Raw genomic sequence first — 14,641 nt, 5'->3', positions numbered from 1 at the left:
TAAACCATTGAACGCATGAAATAAAGAGAACATAGAACAGTACAGCACAGGAAAAGACCCTTCGGCCCACAACATCTGCACTGTCCTTGATGTCACTTGTGGTTTACAAATAAAACTTGGTAGTTTTTAACCAAATCTGGATGTTGTCTTGATCTTGCAGCCAGCACTGCTTCAGCATCTGAGGAATTACAAATGCAACAATCGACTGTGCAGTCATTTGGAAACATAGTTTTATGCTGGAGGGAAGGCCATTGATGAAACAGCTCAAGATAGTAGGGCTTGGCTGCTACAATGGTGAAACCAAGTGTTTATGTTCTAGGACCAAAGTATTCATCAATATCCTTTGTGCAGAGGTCACAATTCCATTTACTGGAGAATTCTACATGATCCACATTGACTTTTAAGTAGTATGTAATTTATGTCAAGGGCAGTCACTCTTACCAACCCTATGGAATTCAACTCATTTGTATAAATATGGCTCAAAGTTGCAATGAGGTCTGAAGCCAAGTGGTCATGGCAGAATCTATACTGAGTATTATTGAACATTTTACTGATGTGCAAAAGTGTTCTGATAGAACACTTTTGCACATCAGTAAAATGTTTAAAATTACAGTCCCATGAAATTCAAATTAGATGAGTTATTAAAACATAAGTACATGTTAGACTGAACTTTGTGGTTCAGATTACCAAATCTTGAATTACTAGTTGGGACATCCCTGTTCATTGTAATGTGAAACATTTAATATAAAAAGTTACTTCTTATTTATTACATTTTTGAATTACATCGATCCATTTAATGTTTAAAGTTGTGTTGTCTAATTATGTTATGCAAAAATAAGATGTTCATTTTTGTTTAAATATTAAGTTATTTTTATCAATAATTTAGTGTGTAAATCATCCAATAATTCTGTGTCATGTCCCTGTTTTCCCTGATTCAGTCACCTGCACACAGCTATTCCAGCTATGAGTCACTTAGAAATGAAAGCGTTGGAGGTGGCCCTGAAGATCTGACTGTGAGTAGAATTATTGAAGATGATGATGATCAAGATGACCATGATGACATTGAGAGGATTATTGAATCAGATGGAGCAGAATCGGAACGCCTAAAAGCTTTTAATGTAAGTAACAGGGCTTTCCAGTATGTGCCATGATACTATGTACCTTAATACAATAGGAAAGTAAGTAAGACATGTTTTCACAAGGGATAGATCATTGGATATATCCAAATAATTTATTTTCTCATGTTCAGTTGTATAAAAGGAATTGTAGTGCAGGGGAACCACTTCATTTATTGCATACGCAAATGCTGACTCTTCATTTTAGGATTATTATAATCTTACTTCCATAGAGTTCCTTACATCTTTTTATACTTCCTTTTCAAACACAAAACAAAGTTGTATGCTGCCTCAATAATGTCTTGTGGTACTCTGTCCCATTTCCTAAAAATGGTCCCTGTGAAAACAATTCTTCAACATTTCCTGTCAGTTTACCAATAGTTTTCAGGATATACACTATTATTGATTAATAAACCAGTAGAGATAACCTTTGACAATCTGTTGTCTCAAAATCTTACAGCATCTTGGACTCCACAGGGGTTTTTAGAGAGCCATTGAACACAGTTTACAGGTCTTTGTAACTATCACATCTCGATCCTGGTATAATTTTAGTGGATTTTCATCATGATATTAATATTTGTATGGGGTTTCTTCGCCGAGCTATTGCCCGACCTAAGGTCCCCGTGCCTTGCTCTGGTCCCTCGACCAGGCCGCGCACACTGGTTCCCCGTGAGTGGTTCGACCCACTCACCCCCTACGGTTCTAGACACTGGACTTAGATGCAGGAGCGTTGATAGTGCAGAAAAATTCAACCAGACCAGATTTGAAGACCAGGGTTTAAACGGAAAAAGGCTTTTATTGAGCACTCGGGACTATTGTACATGAATGCTCTTCACAGTTCTATAAGACATATCTATAAGACACATACCGAATGACATGAATACCTTTGACTCTGAATCATAAAACGCACAGTTCTACAAGACATATACATGAATACTTTTGACTCTGAATTATAAACGCAGTTCTACAAGACATATACTGGATTGTAAGATGGGGAACGTACGACACATCGCAAAATTGGCCAACACATCTTTACTTATACACTCACGTTAATTAAACCACCCTCCCCTCTACACTGAAACTATGTCCAGGATGTGCAGGATCGGGCTACATGCTCACCATGGGGCTATTACTGGGGTTACTGGCTGTTCGGGCTGCTTCTCCGCTGTTTTCCGTTCTCCGTGCCGTCCGACTTGCTTGCCTTGCGTCCCTCCTGACTTGCTTGACTCTTCTTCTTCCTTTCTTGCGTCCGTTTTTCGTGCTTTCTTTTGACTTGCGTCCTCTGACTTCTGCCTTGCATGAGTTTAAAACCCAAAAGTCGTGGCCAGTTATACTAATTCTGACCCGTCCTATCTCCCGCCAGATCTCGGGATCTCTTTGTTTCAAAGATGGGTATTTGAGTTTTCTCTCTGTTCTGCGTTATGTCCGGGGGTACCGGTGATGGCTAGATGGTCTGTTAATCTGTTTCTCGTTGAGAGGTGATGGGTTTAACTGGTTTCCCATCACCTGCCAGGTAGGTTTCTATGGGCTATTGTGCTCCCTTAACGAGATTAACTGTGTAGGTCGGCTTGGGGCATTGTGAGTATGCTGATGTCAGCGCCCCAGTGTCTGGACTTCGACCTGGTTTCGCAGGTTTCTGCATGGCCAATATCCATCCTTTGTTCTGGCCGTGGCTTTGCAGAAACCTAGAGACTGGGCTGTGGGGTTTTTGCTTTTGTGGCTGGTCACGAGGTCCCGTGGCCATCTTGGGACCCACGGATTGTGACATCCCTTGTTAACACACTGACCGCAGCCTTTCTCCGCTATCAGCCCCAGTTTCGTATAAAATGTCCAAACTGCAGCTCTTTGGTTTGGTGTTGATTGCAGAATGAGGGAAAACTTCTCAAATCTTACAGTCCCTCCTGTTGATTTGCATAACCCCAGTTTGTCGAATCAATTAAATAAGGTGGTTGAGCAATGTTTTCCCGATTCTCCACATCCAGATCCCTGAGGTTTTAACTAACTAGTGTTCCATTGCGAACGTACAGTCCCCATCTTTTAAGCTGACCTTTACTGCCTGTGTCCCGGGCAAACTATATTACAAACATTTACATTTTCATGTCTACCTCTACACTTCAACAGTTCAACAGTTCAACAGAGCTTTATTTGTCATTCGGTACCAAGGTACCGAACGAAACTACATAGCAGTCACACAAAAAAAAAGAACACAAGACACATGACCCCAACACAAACGTCCATCACAGTGACTCAAAACACCCCCTCACTGTGATGGAGGCAACAAAACTTCCACTCTCTTCCCTAGGCCCACGGACAGACAGCTCGTCCCCGACCGACCCGCACAGTCCCCGTAAGGGGATGGAAGTCCCCGCGGCCGAGCCGCACCGGGCGCTGAAACGTCTCGCGGCCGAGCCGGGCGATGGAAGGCCCTGCGGTTGAGCCGTGCGCAGCTAAGTCCCGCTGCCGAGCCGCACCGGGTGATGTTAAGTCCAGTGGCCGAGCCACACCAGCGATGTTAGGCCCCGCGGCCGAGCCGCGCCGGGCGATGTTAGGCCCCGCGGCCGAGCCGCACCGGGCACTGTTAAGTCCAGCGGCCGAGCCGCACCGGGCGATGTTAGGTCCCGCGGCCGAGCCGCACCGGGCGATGGAAGGCCCCGCGGCCAAGCCGCACCGGGCACTGTTAAGTCCAGCGGCCGAGCCGCACCGGGCGATGGAAGGCCCCGCAGCCGAGCCGCACCCCGCGCCGTGAGGAAGAGACCTAAAAGAGAAAGGTTTCCCCCACCCCCCCACCCACACCACCACCCCCCCACCCACACCACCACCCCCCACACATACACAACCAAAAAAAAACAAAAACCATCCCAACACCGACACACAACAAAAAAAAAGGAAAAAAGACGAACAGACTGCTAGCGAGCAGCAGCCGTTAGGCGCCGCCACTTCCGCTTCCGCTTCCCAGGCCGATGCCTCCGCCATCCTCCTACTGGTGTCAGCTTTAATGTAGGACATGAAAACAAGACAACAGCAAAACGATACATTTTGTACATTCCTTCAACACAATCACTCTTTATACAATTTTGAAAAAGGACAATGCAAAACACAGTTCACTCGGTGCGGAGGGGGCCCGTCCTCCTAGCAGCTTGCGGCTGGGTCCTGCTCGCCCACCCGCACGTAATGGTCTCTCCATTCTCCTTGATATACCAGGTTATTGAGGTGCTGCCCTCTTTTACATTTCGCACATAGTAAATATAGCCAGTAGCACCTGGTACAGTCTTTCAGTTTCCCTGGGGCACCACTCCGGCAACCGCACCTCGGTGAGGTTTAAAATCACCGAGGCTACCGCGTAGTGCACCCCCTGGTACAATACCTGGTCAGTCGGTATCAGTACCAGGCCATTCCCGGGCCCCTTAGTGGTTTTAGGGCACTCACCCTCCTGTGCTACTGCCAGCGGAACTGTGGGAGGTGTTGTGCGTGGTCGTGTGATGAGTTCAGTGGCGTTTACCGGGATCGGGGAAAGGGGGACCCCACAAGCCCGCGAGCTAACATCCCACCTCATCCCCTTACCGTCATCCTGCCACTGTCTCTGGAAAAATATGCTGTTGCCCGTGGGGCAGCGATACCTCGAACCCCACATACACCTATAGATCCCCTCATCCGGTTCCCACCATTTGTCCCAACACACACTCAACTGTTCTTTAGTCCCAGAAATAGTTCTGTGAGTGTTGTTGTCAAGTCTCTCCCACTCAACAGTGGAGTTGGCCATTGTCCTGCTCGTTTTCCTCAGCCACCACCGCCTGCTTGCGGGGACCTTTCCCGTGCATACCAGGCAGATCCTTTTGCCAACGGTGGCGCTTATCTTTTGGGCGATGATCTTGACTCTCGGGCACAATAACGAAGTGTCCCGATAAGCAAAGCCTGGGGCGCTGGAATACTCTGAAGAGTTCGATCCCAGCCACCCCGGCCACCGGCCTTCATGAAAGTGAACTGCGGTCTCTTCCGCTTCTCTCCTTCCAGTCCCATCGGTCGCGGAGCAGCCGTAGACGATGATGTCCTTGGTGCGGCCCCGATAGGCCCACCCACATCCGATCGCCGTGGCAACGATCCACCATACGAGTGCCTCCTTCCACTCCAGAAAACAGATAAAATATGGTATAGCCAGCCTCTTGGGGAGCGCTTGGCTTTGTTAATGCCCCTGCGGGCGGGTCTCTTGACCCCCAGCTCGCACCCCACACCTGCATCCTGGACGCATCAACTTTATCTAAACTAAACTATCCCCACAAACTTATCTAAATTACTTATCCTTATCTAATCTAAAATATAATACAGCGCCGCCTTCCCAGGGCGGCTCAGCTAATCCCTGTCAGGGCTGCAGCGGGTTGTCTCCAGCGGCTGCACCGCGCTGTCTCCAACCTTTGATCCTCCGCAGCCTGTCGTTGCCTGTCGGGGGCTAAACCTCCTCTGCAACGCTAGCTCCCTCCTCCTCACTTGGCTCCCGTACCTCGGGGCGTGATTGACCTCTGGCCGAAACTTTCTAGGTTGGGGTTCCCTACTAGACCTACGGAGAGTCACCTTAGACACTGCCCCCTGGACAGCCTGGCTGAGGACCAGTTCCTGCCGTGTCGCAGCTCGGGTACCCCCCGCAGCTGCCGACCCTGGCCCCTCCTCATCCAGCTCTGCCCCCTTGGTGCTGGGTATTCCCGCGGCATCCGGCCTCACCCTGCCTGTACCTACAGGTGGTGAGCCTCCGCCCGCTACCCCCGCCTTCCTGGTGCTTGAGTCGAGAACGTTACTGTCGTCCCCCTCCGACTCCTCCTCCTCCGTAATGGGATCCAGCCCCTGGTCGAGCTGATCAGGCTCTTCCTCGTCTGAATCCCACCCAAAACGCGAGACTCTCCATTCCTGGAGAATGTCCTCCCCCCTCACGCAGGCAACCTTGCCTGTCTGCGTGACCTGCCTCATCCTTGGCTGTGAGTCCCCACTCACAGGGCTGGCCCCTGTGGTTGACCCCGGTGCTCCAGGCTTATAACTACCTACCCTACCACAATCGTGTTTGTGGGTCGCAAACGCGTTCAGGTTGTTCCCCACACACTCTTGCAGTTCGGCCGGGACCTCCGCCACCATGCGCTCGAGGTCGTAACCCTCGGGCGGCTTCATGGTGCACAGAGTCCCTTTCCCCTCTTTTCCCCTAATCCCCTTCCCACCCCCTGCTGTCCATTTCATCAGGATACACTCCCATGTGGTGCGGAGTGCTCCCAAATGAATGGACAGCGGGATGGAACGCGCGCCAGCCTGTTCCTTCCCTGTGAACCCCGCCAGTGCGAAAGGGACCCCCGTAGACAGGGGAGAGTCAAAGGGTTCCTCCGTGTGGACCACGGTGCTTGAAGCCCCCGTGTCCAACAGATAATTGCCCCTTTGCCTCTCCACTACCATCTCCACAAGCGGCCTCTTCCACGCATCGTAGCGGAGAGGACACAGATAGGCGGGCTGCGCGGGCTGATGTCATTGGGGAATGTCCAGTGCCCCCCCCCCCGCACCTGGGGAGCCGGTAGCGACTGCCACCTTCCCCTGTGCGGCCATGAGAGACCGCATCACCTCGATCATCGTTTCGATAATCTTGGGCTTAACTGGGACATCGGCGCGCAGGGTGGTGCCAACCCTATCTTCCTTGGTGTGGGCCCTGCAATCCTTCCGCCTGTGCCCCACCTTACCGCACCTGAAACACTTGGACTGTGCGGTAGGGTTACCCTCCTGTCGCCACTCCTTTTGGGCCGGTGCAGTAGCCTCCGCCACGTGCACCTTCCCTTTTACGAGTCGGGTGGACGTGCCCCGGGTGTTCCTATACCCTACCGTGAGACGGTCCAAAACCACCTCCTCTGTACTATTTGTGGGATCAAACCAGGCTTTCGCCTGTTCCCTGACGGCTGCCAGGCTGTTTGATACCAAACATCGGAGCCACTGGGCTCTCCCATTCCCGACCAGGACATCCCGCGCGGGGACGTGCGGGAAGCTGCTCTGGTATACTGACCACAGTCGCGCCGCAAAAACCTTTGGGGGTTCTCCCTCCATCTGGAGGGTCTTCCCCAATAGGGCAAATGGACCCTCATCGCCCATCCCCAAGACTTCCAGGACCTCGTCCCGTAGGAGATTGTAGGTCCTGGTCCCTCTTTTACTCTCATCTGAGAGGCATTGGAGGATCGAGCTGTCCAGGGAGAACAGCAACAATTTTGCCCGTTCTCTCTCGTCGCAACCGTTGATTGCGGCGGTTTGCTCTATCTCTCTGAACTGCAGCGAAGGGTCCCCTGATTCGGACAATTTTGCTACATGCCCGATCATAGCTCTTAACTGCTGGGAGCTGTGGGGCACCACGATTTCGCTCTGAATGGGTCCGGCGTCCCCATTCAGCGCGGTGGGTCCCCGTCTGGTTTCAGGACCGGGCACATGGGCGCCGGTGCCGAGTCCTCGACCAGGAGCTCCTCTCTCTCCCTTTCCCCTACACTACCCCTTTTCCAGGATGCCTCGTAGCTAGGGGGATCGCGGAGTCTGGGGGCCGAAGCCACCACGGTGAGTCTGGGGACCGAAACCGGGACCTTCGCAACCGCCAGCGACTGGCTCGCTGGGGGGTTCATCAGACAAACCAGCCCGCTTGCTTTATTTAAAGCACTCCGCAGACCCTCTATCTCCTGCAGGCAGGCCCCGTGGTCGGCCCCTTCCGACCTGTCCTCCAAAACCATTTTATAGGCTGCCCTAATCCCCTTGAGGTTCTCTTCCTGGGTCTCCAGCTGGTGGCTCAGGGAAGCGCACTGCTCCCTGAGCTTGCCCTCACTGAGCATAGCCTCAGTGATCTGGCACTCCATCAGCTCTACCCTGGCCTTGTGGCAGTTGGTCACGACCCGGCGCTCCTTGTTTAAAGAGTCCAGAGCCTCAATCAATTGGTGCCCACCCGCAGCCTTCTCCTCTACCTCCTCAAGGAGTTCCCTAATCTGGGCTGCCTGTGCCACAATCACGCGGTCCAAGAGCTGGACCTGCTTTTTGTAGCAGGTCAGCCAGACCGCCTTTTCCACAGCTTTCTTGTGGGCTTTGCTGGCCGTCCACCGGATTGCTGCATCCAGTGGGCGCTTGTCCTCTAATAAAACGCACATCCATTGTTTGGTGATATTCACCTTGCTAAAGACATAGTCCGCAATGCGCTCGTCCATTACGTCCCTAGTTTTCAAATCTTTTTCCGGCACACTATCATCCTGCTGCCAGTGTCCCTTCGTGGTCGCCATTATCTGTAAGGGGTTTTCTGCGCCGAGCTTTTGCCCGGCCTAAGGTCCCCGTGCCTTGCTCTGATCCCTTGACCAGGCCGCGCACACTGGTTCCCCGTGAGTGGTTCGACCCACTCACCCCCTACGGTTCTAGACACTGGACTTAGATGCAGGAGCGTTGATAATGCAGAAAAATTCACCTGACCAGATTTGAAGACCAGGGTTTAAACGGAAAAAGGCTTTTATTGAGCACTCGGGACTATTGTACATGAATGCTCTTCACAGTTCTATAAGACATATCTATAAGACACATACCGAATGACATGAATACCTTTGACTCTGAATCATAAAACGCACAGTTCTACAAGACAGAAACATGAATACTTTTGACTCTGAATTATAAACGCACAGTTCTACAAGACATATACTGGATTGTAAGATGGGGAACGTACGACACATCGCAAAATTGGCCAACACATCTTTACTTATACACCCACGTTAATTAAACCACCCTCCCCTCTACACTGAAACTATGTCCAGGATGTGCAGGATCGGGGTACATGCTCACCATGGGGCTATTACTGGGGTTACTGGCTGTTCGGGCTGCTTCTCCGCTGTTTTCCGTTCTCCGTGCCGTCCGACTTGCTTGCCTTGCGTCCCTCCTGACTTGCTTGACTCTTCTTCTTCCTTTCTTGCGTCCGTTTTTCGTGCTTTCTTTTGACTTGCGTCCTCTGACTTCTGCCTTGCATGAGTTTAAAACCCAAAAGTCGTGGCCAGTTATACTAATTCTGACCCGTCCTATCTCCCGCCAGATCTCGGGATCTCTTTGTTTCAAAGATGGGTATTTGAGTTTTCTCTCTGTTCTGCGTTATGTCCGGGGGTACCGGTGATGGCTAGACTGTCTGTTAATCTGTTTCTCGTTGAGAGGTGATGGGTTTAACTGGTTTCCCATCACCTGCCAGGTAGGTTTCTATGGGCTATTGTGCCCCCTTAACGAGATTAACTGTGTAGGTCGGCTTGGGGCATTGTGAGTATGCTGATGTCAGCGCCCCAGTGTCTGGACTTCGACCTGGTTTCGCAGGTTTCTGCATGGCCAATATCCATCCATTGTTCTGGCCGTGGCTTTGCACAAACCTAGAGACTGGGCTGTGGGGTTTTTGCTTTTGTGGCTGGTCACGCGGTCCCGTGGCCATCTTGGGACCCACGGATTGTGACATCCCTTGTTAACACACTGACCGCAGCCTTTCTCCGCTATCAGCCCCAGTCCCGTATAAAATATCCAAACTGCAGCTCTTTGGTTTGGTGTTAATTGCAGAATGAGGGAAAACTTCTCAAATCTTACATATTGTTTTAACTAAGGCATGCACAGAAAATCAATGAATATTCCTAATGATGGACCAACAAACAAATAAATGGAATTTCATATAAATGGAATTTAATTTCCTTGTGTTTGCATTCAGTGACACAGCAAATGTAATCCAATATTCCAATTATCACACTGTGTTTTGGTCTTTTTTGACCTATAATCACAACTTTAATATAATGTTGTGATAAGAGATGTAAAAATATCCTTATATTTAACTTTTGTACTGTCAAAAATTATTTAATTATATTATTGTTTTGTATCTGTATATCTGTAAAAGTAGTAAAACACAGGCACATTTGTTAAAATTTATCCAGTGCAGTAAAGATGGTATGTTTCTGCCTTTTTGCTCTTGAATTAGTAGACAAGAAAATAATAGGAAACAGAGAAGATTACTATGGTTAAGGCCAGGATTGATCAAATTATAGATTGTGACATGAAACACAAGTAGATTCCAAATCATGTAAACTTGCAATGGCTTGGAATGCAATCTCAGACTGTTCATTTTGGGATGATTACTGAACAAATTATACTATAACTTTGAATCGTTATTTTGTGACTAACACTACACAAACACTCAAATTTATACGGCGGCAGTTCATCATATTGCAAGAAGCAGTATTATACTCTCCAATTAAAATTTGTTGAAATCTTATAGAACACATGGCATCATGGGACAATTTCCATTCATTAATAACAATGGATGGAGATTTCATGGCAATATACTCATGCTTTTCCAATAAATCAATAACAGAAGGCGAGGTTCCACTGAAAAGAAGAATCTTCAGGCCTCCTCAGTTCTGCTCGTCCCCTCTATTCAACTTTAAATGCTGTTCTAAATATTAAATTCATCTTTCTCTGCTCACATTTTCTACCTCTCATCTTCCTTATCGCCACCATCCATTTTATTTCCATTCCTGTGTCTCTTCCTCACTTTTTCATCTCCTTTTCCCATTATCTTTATCTCTTTAAATCTTTCTTCTTGCATCGCTTGCCTTGTGCTCTACCCTCTTCATTGTCATTCCCCTTTTCTTTCCATTCTTTCTTACTATTTCTGTTGTCTTCACTTTAAAGAACAGTGAAGATTTGCTCAATTTGAAGAATAAATATTAGGGGAAATGGGATGAAGAAGCTTGACATTCTGGGGTTGGTGCATGCACAAGACAACATGGCCGATGGGGGAATCCTTGTGTTATGGGTGGGTTGGGCACAGAAGAATGTTTGTTACTTAATGGAATTGGTGAAGATTCAAATTATTTGCCCATTGGTAGGAATGAGTGGCTTTGGATAGGAGGATTATTTGAACTGGAAACAACTGAATGAATTGTTACCGAAAGCGTTGGAAGAAAATTCATCCATGACACTAAACGTTTTTCTGAGCTCCAATGTTTATGTAGCAGATAAATGATCAGACCTGGCATTAGTACAATATTCAAAGAAATTCCAGCAACAGAATGAAAATTAGGTCACAAAATCAAAGTATTTAAAGCACAAAAGGAGATAATTTGGTCAATGTAACCACGCTGGCCAAAAAATATAATTTAGAATAAATCCACTTGTTAGTTATTGGCCTTTGGACTAATGGGCTAAAGCACATAAGTACTCATCCGTGTGAAGAGATCTTCAGCCTCTACTAACCTCTCAGCACTTCCTGCAGCACTCTTTGAGTGATTTCTGTTTCCCTACATTCCCACTAAAGTAACTTGATGAGGTGATGGACACCAGCAGAAAGAGGCATAGGAGTGAGATTATACTCCTGCTCGTCCTGACTCAAAGGGGTTTAAAAACACTAAAACCGGTAATTTTTGGTGGCCAGCAACTGCCACCATTCTGATGATAGGTTATCCAATCTCTGAAATTGAATGCAGCTTCATTTAAATTTAGAACAGGGTTTCATTCACATAGTAGGAGCTAATTCAAATCTGTTAAGTGGCTTCACGACTTCAAAATGGGACACTTATATGCCTTGTTGCCCTCATAAAAACAGCACATGTACATCATGTTGGGTTTGTGTTGATATCGAGGCCACTATTGACTGCAGGATATTGTTGCTGCTGGTTCATTGCCAATCACTTGAACGTCAATGTAATTGCTCTTTTACCGCTGATTTGCTCTGTCAGGTCCATCCTGCTACCATCCATGTTCCTTTATACCCTCTTCCACTGCCAGGAGAGCATCACATTCTGGACGATGATGCATATTTCTGGTGGATGGAATTGGTTCTGTTAGTTTTCTTCATTTTTCTTTATCCTTGTTTGATTGAAAATCTTCTTCTTAGATGGGGACCCAGTAATGGATTAATGTAATGCTGGAAATATTTGCCAGTGCAGGCACATACATCTATCAAGACAGAAACAATATTTGGTTTCAGGTTGATGACCTTTCATCTTTCAGTATCCATAGTCTTTTGGCTTTATGTTAGTGGAATTTATATGTTGGCTACAGGAAAATAATATGGCTCATATTATTACATGAGAACATTGTGATCCAAACTGAAGATGTAATTTGCACCTATTAACACAGACCTGTTGATTTATGAGAAAAATGAAGATAATGTATTAGCGTATTCTCTTTCATGAAACTTTTCCTAACTCTTCAGGTAAAGTAAAATATCTTTTACTTTACCTGTAGCTCAACTGTTGCAGTCCTCATCCATACCTTTATTACTGATCCAATGAGACATGACTGATCCAATGTTGCCTTGTTGGTACCCTATAAATCCATCCATTCACCAAACCACCTGTGTTTAATATATTGACTTCTGGTATGAAGTGCCTTAGTTCAAAAATTCTTATTCTTTCTTTCAAGAACTTCCCGTGATTCTGAATATTTTTTATAGCCATTTGCAGTCTTTCAATCTTTCTAGATTTTGGGTATACTGCAGTTCTGGCCATTTATGCATCCCCAATTTTAATTATTGCTCTTCTCGCAGCGGGCTTTGGTGGCTTGACACCTAAGCCTTTGCCAGTCTATCCTATTCTCCTGCTTTAAGCATCACTTTCTTCACCAAGTTTTACTCGTCTCTCGTAACTGAAGTACTTCAACCTGGTATCAAATTTTATGGATTATATGTATGTGGAGGATCTTCATATATGTTACTGCATTATATAAGTGCAAGTTGTTCTTTATGGCCTTCATACTGAACTTCATTCGTCTTGCATATTAGCAACATATGAATGATACATAACATGTCACACAGGTCTATGCAGTCAAGGGAGTTTGGTTCATTTGGGGGAATTTGTATATTTGATTTCCTGTGGATGGATAATTTCGATGTGGTTCATATTCAGCAACATATTAAATATAAAATATGCAATAATGTTTGTTAAGACTGATCTTGTGGCTTTAGATCCTGGAAATGAAAATCCAAGGCTGTCATGTCAGTCCTTTCAAATCACTGAGGCAAGCTGCAGAATTTTATATTTTTTCAAAGGCATACTTGATTGTTTTATTGTCTTTGCTTAGGTTCATCACTCTTGTGGTTTTTGTTTTGCTCTGATGAAAAGTTTCTTGTAAATAAAACTTCACTGTGAAAAAAAACCAGGTTGATTTATTTTGCAGAAAACTTATGTAGCCCAAACTGTTCAACTTCTTTTCATTAACTTCTGCAGCAGTTATTCATTGTTTCTAAAATCATGGATCCCATTGACTACTTTAAAAGTTATTAATTATCCTTAAGATGGTCCACTATAAATGATATAGGTGACATTTGTAAAATGTATAAGAAATAGTGTTGGTTACATTTATATTTGTTTTAAAATATCACATTTATTTAGAGCAAATAATCATTGATAGGCATTTGCTTTATTTTAATCCTTGTGTATATTGTTTAACTGAAACATTTGTTTGCATTTTTATACATAGTTTCTAGTCAATGCAAGAGGATTGTGAAACATTTTAAAATTCAGAATCATAGAGGGTACAGTGCAGAAGGAGGCCATTCGACCCATCATGCCATTAAAGTTGAAAATTGAGTTTTTAGATGACTACTTCCAAGCACTCAGACTTTGTAGGTTATGGCTCAAGAGCTCTTACGATACGATACGATACGATACGATATGATACGATAAAACAATTTATCCCAGGAGGGAAATTAATTTGCCAAAAGTCATAAAAACACAAAATACATGAAACATGAAAATATGAAAATAAAGTGACGAGTGGTAAGTCTTTGGGGAGGTGCAAAAATTGAGGGGGGGGGTGGGGAGGGGGTGCCAGTCTCAGTTTCAGTTTCAGTCTCAGTTTCAGTCTCGGTCTACCCCATGACAGAAGGGGGGGTGGAGGGAGTTGTATAGTTTGATAGTGACAGGGAAGAAGGATCACTTGTGGCATTCTGACCTGCATCTTGGTGGAACCAGTCTATTGCTAAGGTACTCCTCAGGTTAACCAATGTGTCAACGATGGAGCAGGTGAATGATGGCGTCTTCAACCCCCATCTTTGCTTGGTAAGTGAACTGCAGGGGGTCCAGGTAGGGTTTAACCAGGGGTCGCAGGTGAGAGCACCAGCCTCTCCAGGGACTGTGTGAAGTCAGCGCCACCGGTCTGTGGTAATTGGAGGAGCTGGGGCACGTGCCTTGAGTACCCTAAGACTGTCACCATCGGGACCCGTAGCTTTGCATGGGCGGAGTCTGCTCAGCTCCTTCCTCACCTACTCAGTCTTGATGGTCAGGCTTGGTAAAGAAAGGGCAGAGGAAGTGGACCAGGGGGATTGGGGGGGAGAGACTGTCGGGGAGCAGGGGGGAGGGTGGGCAGAGGCCCCATCATCAAATCTATTCAAAAACAGGTTTAGCTCATTGGCTCAGTCCTGGTTGCTGTCCCTCCCCAGGCCACTGGCCTTCTTGCCTGTAATGCTCTTCATCCCACTCCATACTCATGTTATTCTGCTGAAGTTTCCGCTCCAGCTTCCACCTGTCGTCGTC

General features: G+C 46.7%; 1 protein-coding gene across 4 annotated transcripts in view; it reads left to right on the top strand.

The window, feature by feature from the left end:
• Nucleotides 1-14,641, top strand: part of LOC144592636 (nucleolar protein 4-like) — a 164,050-nt gene that overhangs the window by 113,432 nt on the left and 35,977 nt on the right. For all 4 annotated transcript variants that reach the window (XM_078397341.1, XM_078397339.1, XM_078397340.1 and 1 more), the window contains exon 8: nt 939-1,118. In XM_078397341.1, the coding sequence (XP_078253467.1) occupies nt 939-1,118 (180 nt within the window). The remainder of the gene's footprint in view (nt 1-938; nt 1,119-14,641) is intronic.

This window comes from Rhinoraja longicauda, chromosome 4 (genome assembly GCF_053455715.1).
Source record: "Rhinoraja longicauda isolate Sanriku21f chromosome 4, sRhiLon1.1, whole genome shotgun sequence".
Taxonomy (NCBI): domain Eukaryota; kingdom Metazoa; phylum Chordata; class Chondrichthyes; order Rajiformes; family Arhynchobatidae; genus Rhinoraja; species Rhinoraja longicauda.
Note: the sequence above shows the minus strand (reverse complement) of the source record. Positions and strands in the feature narration are given on the sequence as shown.